This window comes from Salmo salar, chromosome ssa22 (genome assembly GCF_905237065.1).
Source record: "Salmo salar chromosome ssa22, Ssal_v3.1, whole genome shotgun sequence".
Classification (NCBI taxonomy): Eukaryota; Metazoa; Chordata; class Actinopteri; order Salmoniformes; family Salmonidae; genus Salmo; species Salmo salar.
In genome coordinates this window covers 17,992,745-18,003,530 of record NC_059463.1, presented here as the reverse complement: position 1 = coordinate 18,003,530, position 10,786 = coordinate 17,992,745, and the positions used below count along the sequence as shown (strand labels likewise).

Below are 10,786 nucleotides of genomic sequence, written 5' to 3'. Positions count from 1 at the left end.
GCCCTCTTGCTTACTCACTGACAGGTGAGCCATTATTTCATGTCTTCATCACATAACCAATTATTATTCTTGGTGATGAGGAATTTAACAAATAATATCGGCAAACCACATCTCCATAGATACTGTAGATGACATATGGATTGTGCACATATTTGTACGCATATTGAATTAAAGTCAGGATCAAACTTTGTACTCTCCCTTTCCGAAGTCAAAAACTGAATGAATGACTCGGTCACCACCAGAGATGGGAAAATATATTGAGCGCAAGATTGCCCTCAGTTGGTGGAACTAGGTTACTTCCCGGAAGAGTTTCAAAAGTGTATCAATCATTTGGATTTCACACTGCTGTCAGGCAATGTTACAACACATTTTATATAAAAAAAATTAAAAAACACAAGTTCGCGTTTTTTCGGATTTATTTCAAATTTGGTTCATTTCCCCCCATTTCATTTACTACTGGTACAGGTTTACATCCATTATCAACCAATGTCTTCGATTGCCACATACTTTTCCCCACACACATGGCCTAATGTCATGCATTCACTAATCAAAGAAAACATACCATTACAAAACAAGAAATCATACAAATGTTAGAAATATTACAGAGGAACAATTAGAAACTTAACATGAAGATGGAAACCCTTTGAATTGGGGTCCACACTGTTTCAGAGCTTCAACATTGTTCAAATATACAAAATGTAATGGCCAGGGGGAAGTTGCAATTGTGGTTTGTAAGTGCAAAGAATATGACAAAGACATTTAGAGATTGACTCACAATGACCCCCTTATTTCAAGGGCACCGGCAATGATGACTGCTTCCCCTTTAGAGGAGCACACAGGTTGAAGGGCTCAAGGGAGTATAGACATGAGACATGTCTGAGACAACCCTTACAGAGTAACTTGACTATCCATAGTAAAACAATTATTGTTCATCTCCAAAAATCATACAAAAGAATGAAAACTAAAAAAAAAAGAAAAAAGAGGATTCCAAATTTAAACATGAAAACGCTGCATTTATTCTGAGCAACAACACTCTTCCGTGCAATTTAACTCACACTAGACTCTCCCACACAAGGTGTGACGCAAGCACTCACTGTGGTGTTAAGCATAATGCCGTCATGTTTTTAGCGAGGCACAAAGGCACGAGTGTTTGTGTGCACCTACAGGTTACTTTGCGTTAGTGTGTTTATTTCATGTCTGGGTCTAAGAGGATGGACATTGAGCTTGTGGGGTATAAGTGTGAAAATGTCTATGTTCCTTATTATAAATGAGTGCAAGAGCGGTTCAACAGATGTGTAGCCGGGGCAGCACGTGTGTGTGTGTGTATAGCGTGTGTGTATACTGCACACCATCACGTGTGTATTGTGGCGTTTACAGGGTGTCCAGCAGACTGTCGATGCGCGTCACCAGCTCCAGTCTCTTGCTAGCTAGGGTCTTCTCGTTGTCGATGTAGGCCTCCTTCTTCACCTTGCCTGCCACCAGGCGTTCAGCCTCCTGACAGGAGCGACCCACCAGGTCCTTCACCTGGCCGTCCAGCTTCTGCACCTCACCCACCTGAAACACACACAGTGGAACGTAAGGCTCAGCACAGTGTACACACACACACAGGTAGATACAAATACCGTACACACAATTGAATACACACACCTTATCTGCGAGGTCGGAGCCCTCTGTTTTGAGGCGGGCCTGCAAGGAGCTGATGTCGTTGGTGAGGGTGCGGTGGTCGGCCTCCAGGGACTTGCGGCCGCTGTTCAGGGCCCCCGTGTCTCGGGATTGCTTATAGCGATTCACCACCTCGTCCATGTGGCGGTACAGCCCTAAACGCTTGTTGACCAGAGTCAGGACCTGCTCTGTGATGGAGGCCACCTTCATACGAACCTCTGCAGCAGGGTCCTGGATAAAAAGATGGAGAGAGAAGGGGAGAGAGTCAGGAAGTGAATATAGGAAGAAAAAAAAAGTAGATGAACTTAGAAGGGAGTAATGACAGGAGAGTTAAAGTGCTCCCCATTTTTTATTTTATATCTTTATTCAACTAGGCAAGTCAGTTAAGAACAAATTCTTATTTTCAATGACAGCCTAACTGCCTTGTTCAGGGGCAGAACGACAGATTTGTACCTCGTCAGCTCAGGGATTCGAACTTGCAACCTTCGAACTTGCAACTAGCCCAACACTCTAACCACTAGGCTACCCTGCCGCCCCTATAATAAGAGCAGCAGAGTATGTTGAGGATGGAGTACCTTAGTGATGGAGAAGTCCAGGCGCACATAGATGATGACTGTGAAGAAGAGGATGTAGAAGGCCCCCACCACCAATAGAGGCTCCTGCAGCATCAGGATCTTATTGAAGGTATAATGCACCTGGGGGATGAGAGAGCGAGAGAGAGAGCGAGAGCGAGAGAGCGAGAGCGAGAGAGCGAGAGAGCGAGAGAGACTGAGGAACTTGCACCATCAATGAGGGACCTAATCTTATATTGCATCTAAAGCGTTTCTCTGTAAGGGTTTCAGATGTAAAGCATGCAGCTGCTGGGCCCTAGTGGTGGTGTATCTCTGGAGCGACTACTTATAACAATCCTGTCATAGTAATGGCACACTCTGGTTAACTCATACATAAACTGCCTTCCTTTCTCCCAAGAACCTCCCCGCTAAAGTCTCCAATTCCCTCTTCCACTAGGGCCCAGCAGCTCACCACTACATCCTGGATGTGCTGCTCCACCAGATTGTTCTTAGAAGCCACTAGCACGGGACGACCAAAGGTGTCCAGGTAGGTGTAGTGCAGCTGGTCTGGAATGCGGTCAATGGGGTAGGGGGTTTCCACATGGATGTTCCTGAGAGGAAAAGATGTGGATTATTAGAATGAAACAGGAGATCTGTCCATTTCCACAGACACTAAAGGAGTGTGTGCACATACACATCATGCATGCTCACCTGGCGCCTTCTGGCAGTATGAGTTTAACAGTGAGGGAGTCGATGACTTGGTCATCATATACATGGTCAACCAGCCTCATCTTCAGAGCATACTGATCACCTGAGAACCAACGGGATGAATTCAAGCATTAGCATATCATTTTTTAAGCTTTCGGGCCATTTCTCTTTAAAGAGTTCTGGTAATTTAGCAAACTCAACTCACCCAGAGTGTAGAGGTACTCGTAGCTGGGCAGATTGTAGCCGATAATGTAGTGGGTCTTCCAGCCACCAAACAGAGGGAAGCGGGGCCGAACCTCCACCTCCACAGATTCTTCCAGAATCTGGAGGTGGGAGGTGGATATGTTGCCGATCTCATCCCGGTAGTACACATCCTGGGCTGAGGCAGGAAGGATGGTCTTCGGGAGAATGAGGAGATGCAGTTATTACACAATCTTAACCTGTTAGGGCTAGGGGGCAGTATTTGCACGGCTGGATAAAAAAAATGTACCCGATTTAATCTGGTTACTAATCCTACCCAGTAACTAGAATATGCATATACTTATTATATATGGATAGAAAACACTCTAAAGTTTCTAAAACTGTTTGAATGGTGTCTGTGAGTATAACAGAACTCATTTGGCAGGCAAAACCCTGAGACATTTTCTGACAGGAAGTGGATACCTGATGTGTTGTATTACCTTTAAACCTATGCCATTGAAAAACACAGGGGCTGAGGAATATTTTGGCACTTCCTATTGCTTCCACTAGATGTCACCAGCCTTTACAAAGTGTTTTGAGTCTTCTGGAGGGAGATCTGACCGAACAAGAGCCATGGAACGATGATGGCCCATTAGACACCTGGCGCGCGAGTTCATGTTGGGTACCCTCGTTCCAATACGTTATAAAAGAGAATGCATTCGTCCACCTTGAATATTATTCATGTTCTGGTTAAAAAAGGCCCTAATGATTTATGCTATACAACGTTTGACATGTTTGAACGAACGTAAATATATTTTTCCCCCTCGTTCATGAAGTGAAGTCCGGCGGGCTTAGATCATGTGCTAACAAGACGGAGATTTTTGGACATAAATGATGAGCTTTTTTGAACAAAACTACATTCGTTATGGACCTGTGATACCTGGAAGTGACATCTGATGAAGAGAATCAAAGGTAATGGATTATTTACATTGTATTTTCGATTTTAGATCTCCCCAACATGAAGGCTAGTCTGTATCGCAACGCGTATTTTTCTGGGCACAGTGCTCAGATTATTGCAAAGTGTGATTTCCCAGTAAGGTTATTTTTAAATCTGGCAAGTTGATTGCGTTCAAGAGATGTAAATCTATAATTCTTTAAATGACAATATAATATTTTACCAATGTTTTCTAATTTTAATTATTTAATTTGTGGTGCTGACTTGACTGCCGGTTATTGGAGGGAAACGATTTCCTCAACATCAATGCCATAGTAAAACGCTGTTTTTGGATATAAATATGAACTTGATAGAACTAAAAATGCATGCATTGTCTAACATAATGTCCTAGGAGTGTCATCTGATGGAGATTGTAAAAGGTTAGTGCATCATTTTAGCTGGTTTTATGGTTTTGGTGACCCTGTCTTTGAATTGACAAAACATTACACACAACTCTTGTAAATGTACTGTCCTAACATACTCTAAATTTATGCTTTCGCCGTAAAACCTTTTTGAAATCGTAAAACTTGGTTAGATTAAGGAGATGTTTATCTTTCAAAGGGTGTAAAATAGTTGTATGTTTGAAAAATTTGAATTTTGACATTTATTTGGATTCAAATTTGCCGCTCTTGAAATGCACCTGCTGTTGATGGAGTGCACCACGGGTGGGACGCTTGCGTCCCACCTAGCCCATAGAGGTTAAGAAGTCCTCCTGCGAGCATGATATCCATGGCAATAAAGGAGTCTTTCAAATCAACACACCTTAAAGGATTTAACTGATGAGATGCCACTGTCAGACTGGCGCTGGTAGTCGTAACGGGAGAAAGGCCCTTTAAGGAATGCACCTGTGTGCCTCATGTCGATGGTCTCTTCCACAGCAATGTTTCCCCAATGGGAGACTTCAATGATGCGGGTGATGCTGCTAATGGTGAGGAAGGGGGTGTTGTTCTCATAATGGACCTTCAGGGCATCCTAAAAAGAACAAAAAAAAGAAATTACTCCTTTTGCTTCTATTCCAAATATGAATCCACTAAGCCAATGTTTGCTATTCAGCTGGCCCAAAAGTGCTTAAACCATTCAAGGACATGGCCTAGGGTGATCTAGCAGTCTCAGCCGGAGCCTCCAGCACACATCTACACGTGTGTATGGTTTGAATCCAGCCTTCTGCGCTTTGACACAATGTCCATCTTTCCCCACTGTCATCCTCTTTATCTATCTATTCAATAAAGTCAGAAAATATACATAAAAATAATATTAAATGCATCCCAAATCCAGTCAGGGACCTCAGACACTTTACCTCACTGAAAGGGGCGACATCACGGAAGGGGCCATACTCAATAGCTTCATCGCTCTTGCTGGGGTTGCCCAGCTTGGTGTAGCTCTCCACAGTCTTAGAGGCGAGGCGGACCCGGGTGGTCTGGCTGCGGGTGGGGTAGGGGGAGTACAGGTAGTGGTTACCCTGGAACACCACCAGCTGACGCTCAGCCTGGGTAATGTGTGTGGGGAAGGGCCTCAGGATGTGGCTCAGGACAGTCTCCACCTTCACCCGCAGCTTAGCGCCCACGCCCAGACTGGAGGGTAACTGCACCTTGTAAAACTCCCCACTGTAAGAGGATAGCAGATAGGAGAGGGGTCAGGTCACCAGCACCAACATATACGGTTCTAAAAGCAAGAGGAAAACTAAAACAGTGAGAGAAATTCCACTGGAAAAAAGGGGTGAAGTTTAACATGGTGAAAATGTGCATATCTACAAACTTTAGTCTAATGACATACAATGGATGATGCACAAGATATTATAAACTTCTCACCTTTGACCTTGGATCGTTGTTTGCTTGAGCTCAAGCATGGCATCCTCGTCTTCATCACCCTTCACCTAGAAAAGACATGTTTACATGTCTGTCCATTCTACTGCAATTCAACTACAACTGGGCATGAGGTGTATTCATTTACAGGCAGGAATGAGTTTGAGTATGCAACTGTGTGAATGTAGAGTGCGTATTCATTCCCCACGGGTATGGGTGGTGTATAAACAATCACTGATAGTAGGGGAAAGAATTGTCTACCTAGCAACTATCTGACATAAATTAAGGTCCTATGCAATTCAAAGATATTGCACACAAAAAGGGGCTGTTCAGATCCGACACGGAAGTAGCTACCCTCTCAGCGCATACGTGTCATTTAGCCACTGACAGACCAAGTTGTGTTGCGGAAGTGCACCCGCTAGCCCATTCAAACAGTTCCACACCATCCTATAATGCACTTATTAAAATGTTTTTGCTACAGCCATTCCACAGTTTGGTAGATCGACCATTTAACAAAAGTAGACATTTACTAGCGAGCAAGTACTACAGCTTCCTTTCCTTGACTGTGCGCTTCGGGACAAAGATGTTCATGTTAGCTAACTAGCTAATGTTAGCCGGATAGCTACCTGGCAAAATGTGGCTTACAGCAAACTCATTCTGAAATCACTTACCGATGCTCCGACATACGCGAGGTGGGGGGCCAAGTCGGGCTCTACCGCCAAGATAAAGTTATGTACCGCCGAGTCTCCCTGGTTTGACAGAAGAATCTCTGCTGTTATTTTAGCAAGGTGCGTGCTCAGGTCCACCGTTCGTTTCACCTCCTCGTTCACCAGCCCGTCGGCAGCCACTCGATAACACAGCACAGTGATAAGGAGCAGATAAGTGAGGGTGGCGAAGAAGGGGATGTTTCGCGCCATGGTTATAAAATTATACTTAAAGATAATTTGCTTAATTGTTAAGTTGAAGCTAGAGAGAAAGAAAGGCCACGCACCACCTCAGGACCAAAGCTGCAGCCGTAAGGATGACGTTTCATTCAGTCCTCACGTACTGACGTTATGCTGTTCCGAACAAATACGGCAGAGGGAGACGTCTCTACCCTGTTATCAAAAGTACTAAAGGTCCAAGGCAATTCAAAATCTTGCACACAAAAGGAGCTGTGTAAATCAGACACAGAAGTAGCGCCCCTCTCAGAACATACGTGTAATTTCGCCACTGACAGAAGGTGTTGTGTTGTGGAAGTGGTGGAAAAAGTACTCAATTGTCATACTTGAGTGAAAGTAAAGATACCTTAATAGAAAATAACTATAAAGTGAAAGTCACCCAGTAAAATACCACTTGAGTAAAAGTGTTTGCTTTTAAATATACTTAAGTATCAAAAGTACATGTAATTCCTAAAATATACTAGTAAAATTATAAATAATGTCAAATTCCTTAAATTAAGCAAATCAGACTACACGATTTTCTTTTCTTTTTTATGGATAGCCAGATCACACTCCAACACTCAGCCATCATTTACAAATGAAACATTTGTGTTTAGTGAGTCAACCAGATCAGAGGCAGTAAGGATGACCAGGGATGTTCTCTTGATAAGTGCGTGAATTTGACAATTTTCCTGTCCTGCTAAGCATTCAAAATGTAACGAGTACTTTCGGGTGTCAGGGAAAATATATGGAGTAAAAAGTACATTATTTTCTTTAGGAATGTAGTGGACTTAAAGTAAAAGTTGTAATCTTTTTTTATAGATATAGTAAAGTACAGATACGCAAAAAAACAACTTAAGTAAGGGGGATACCTAGTCAGTTGTACAACTGAATGCATTCAACTGAAATGTGACTTGAGCATTTAACCCAACCTCTCTGAATCAGAGAGGTGCGGGGGCTGCCATAATCGACATCCACGTCTTAAAAACTGTAATATCTTATGTTTCACCGAGTCATGGCTGAACGACGACATGAATAACATACAGCTGGCAGGTTTTACGCTTTTTCAGCAGGATAGAACAGCGGCCTCTGGTAAGACAAGGGGTGTGGGTCTATGTATATTTGTAAACAATAGCTGGTGCACGAAATCTAAGGAAGTCTCAAGGTTATGCTCGCCTAAGGTAGAGTATCTCATGATAAGCTGTAGACCACACTATTTACCAAGAGAGTTTTCATCTATAATCTTCGTAGCTGTCTTTTTTACCACCACAAACCGATGCTGGCACTAAGACCGCACTCAATGAACTGTATACGGCCATAAGCAAACAGGAAAATGCTCATCCAGAGGTGAAGATCCTAGTGGCCGGGGACTTTAATGCAGGAAAACTTAAAACCCTTTTACCTAATTTCTACTAGAATGTTAATGTGCAACCAGAGGGGGAAAAAAATTCCAGACCACCTTTATGCCACACACAGAGTAGGTGTACAAAGCTCTCCCTCGCCCTCCATTTGACAAATCTGACCATAATTCTATCCTCCTTATTCCTGTTTACATGCAAAATCTAAAGCAGGAAGCACCAGTGACTCTGTCAATAAAAAAGTGGTCAAATGAAGTAGATGCTAAGATACATTACTGTTTTGCTAGCACAGACTGGAATACGTTCTGGTATTCTTCTGATGGCATTGAGGAGTACACTGCATCAGACACTGGCTTCATCAATAAGTGCATCAATAACGTCATCCCCATGGTGACCGTATGTACATACCCCAACCAGAAGCCATGGATTACAGGCAACATCCTCACTGACCTAAAGGGTAGAGCTGCTGCTTTAAAGTAGCGGGACTCTAACCCAGAAGCTTATAAGAAATCCCGCTATGCCCTCCGACGAACCATCAAACAGGCAAAGGGTCAATACAGGACTAAGATTGAATCGTACTACACCGGCTCCGACGCTCGTCGGATGTGGCAGGGCTTGCAAACTGTTACAGACTACAAAGGGAAGCACAGCCAAGAGCTGCCCAGTGACACGAGCGTACCAGATGAGCTAAATTACTTATATGCTCACTTCGGGGCAAGTAACACTGAAACATGCCTGAGAGCATCAGCTGCTCCGGACGACTGTGTGATCTTGCTCTCTTTAGCTGATGAAACAGGTCAACATTCACAAGGTGGCAGGGCCCGACGGATTACCAGGACGTGTACTCTGAGCATGCGCTGACCAACTGGCAAGTGCCTTCACTAACATTTTCAACCTGTCCCTGACTGAGTCTGTAGTACCAACATGTTTCAAGCAGACCACCATAGTCCCTGTGCCCAAAAACATTAAGGTTACCTGCCTAATTGACATATGTAGCCATGAAGTGCTTTGAAAGGCTGGTCATGGCTCACATCAACACTATTATCCCAGAAACCCTAGACCCACTCCAATTTGCATACCGCCCCAATAGATCCACAAATGATGCAATCTCTATTGCACTCAACACTGCACTTCACAACGGTTACACCAGGACAACAACCTCTCGCTCAACGTGATTAAGACAAAGGACATGATTGTGGACTACAGGAAAAGGAGGACCAAGCATGCCCCCATTCTCATTGACAGGGCTGTAGTGGAGCAGGTTGAGAGCTTCAACTTCCTTGGTGTCCACATCACAGTGTAAGGATAACTGGTCATACGAAAGTGGGTCACCTTTTAGCCAGGTACATTTCTATGGTAACGAATCCTTCAGAACTAACCCACTCCGGAGCAGGCTAACTCGAGGCTAACTCCATTTATCCTGAATGAAGTGCCACGAGTACCAATGAAATCAGATACCCTCCGTCTCACAAAGATTGTGGCATCATCCCCTTCATTTAAGGAAGACGACTGATTAAGTATTAATACATAAATAAAAAATGGTGTACAATTTTGTTTTGTGTTAAAATACCTAGCACATGACACATTTAGTTATGACAGATTTACCTTTTAGGTCTGTGTCTGTACCTAGCTACAACTAACTTTAGTTGAAGACGACCAGAATTGAGATGGAATATCTCTCAAGCTTTATTGACCCATGTTTAAATCAGCCAGAGGATTTGTATTTGGCTGGCTACCCAGACTCCTTGCCAAACGCTACACACCACCCATTGACTTTAGTTTCTTCTCTGCAATTTAAAGTATGTATACAAGTAAAGTATGTAGCCAATGACAGAGCAGCAGAATACTTTAGTGTGAGTCGTTATACTATGTTTTCATAGAGGTGAATAACAAAAAATAGTACTGAAGAAAGTCAATCCATGAGTTAGCTGACTTTCTAGTCTAGACACATGGGCCAGCCAATTTCCCGGATGCAAATTAAGCCTATCTATAACTCTTAGAACAAAACACTTTCAGTGAAGCTTCCATTGAGAATGGTGTTGGAGTGGACTTTGAATCATGAAGGGATATCAATCAGAGTAGCAGTCAAGCAGATCTCTTCTGTCATAAAGTTCCAGAACAATGAATACAGGGAGTGGCAGGGAAAACATTATTCCCCCTCTCTTGAGAGGCGAACCATGCATAAACCCCACTATGAACAGATGCCCACTTCCAACAAAAGCCCAAGAGACTGCAGGATGATCCCATTTCTGACAAAGATTGAGGGGACAGAGCCAGTGCATTGCTAGAACCAGGCAGGCAGTGGCATAAAGATACAGAACTCTTGGCAGATGCCTTCAGCACACAACATGATCAAATTCAAATTTTAACAATTTGCATAATGCCTATAGCTAGCTGTCTGAACAAATGTTGTTGTTGATGAAAATAATGGTCAGAGCTATCCGAGGTCCTTGGGACGTCCCTAATCGAACCTCTACCCTTACCCTAACCATTTTAAATTTCAATTTCAATGGGGGTGGGAACGTCCCATTAATCCTAATTGCACGGACCTGAAAATAAACCAGAATACAAAGAGGGCCGGGTTTAGGGCGTGTCTTCACGAACATCTGAT

General features: G+C 43.4%; 1 protein-coding gene across 1 annotated transcript; it reads right to left on the bottom strand.

The window, feature by feature from the left end:
• Positions 1–398: 398 nt before the first annotated feature.
• Positions 399–6,941, bottom strand: LOC106582927 (dolichyl-diphosphooligosaccharide--protein glycosyltransferase subunit 1). The gene is made up of 10 exons (XM_014166555.2): positions 6,569–6,941; positions 5,904–5,968; positions 5,393–5,699; positions 4,858–5,067; positions 3,127–3,319; positions 2,925–3,024; positions 2,686–2,824; positions 2,238–2,357; positions 1,648–1,893; positions 399–1,554 (listed from the first exon to the last, which is right to left on the bottom strand). The coding sequence occupies exons 1-10, from the start codon at positions 6,812–6,814 to the stop codon at positions 1,372–1,374; spliced, it is 1,809 nt and encodes a 602-aa protein (XP_014022030.1). The 5' UTR covers positions 6,815–6,941; the 3' UTR covers positions 399–1,371.
• Positions 6,942–10,786: the final 3,845 nt, after the last annotated feature.

Bases quoted from the DNA above. Each gene is read 5' to 3' on its own strand.
- LOC106582927 (XM_014166555.2), bottom strand. From the start codon at position 6,814: ATGGCGCGAAACATCCCCTTCTTCGCCACCCTCACTTATCTGCTCCTT. The intron at 5,969-6,568 runs GTAAGTGATTTC...TGTCTTTTCTAG, and splicing joins TCGCGTATGTCGGAGCATCG to GTGAAGGGTGATGAAGACGA. The intron at 5,068-5,392 runs GTAAAGTGTCTG...TGTTCTTTTTAG, and splicing joins ATGTCGCCCCTTTCAGTGAG to GATGCCCTGAAGGTCCATTA.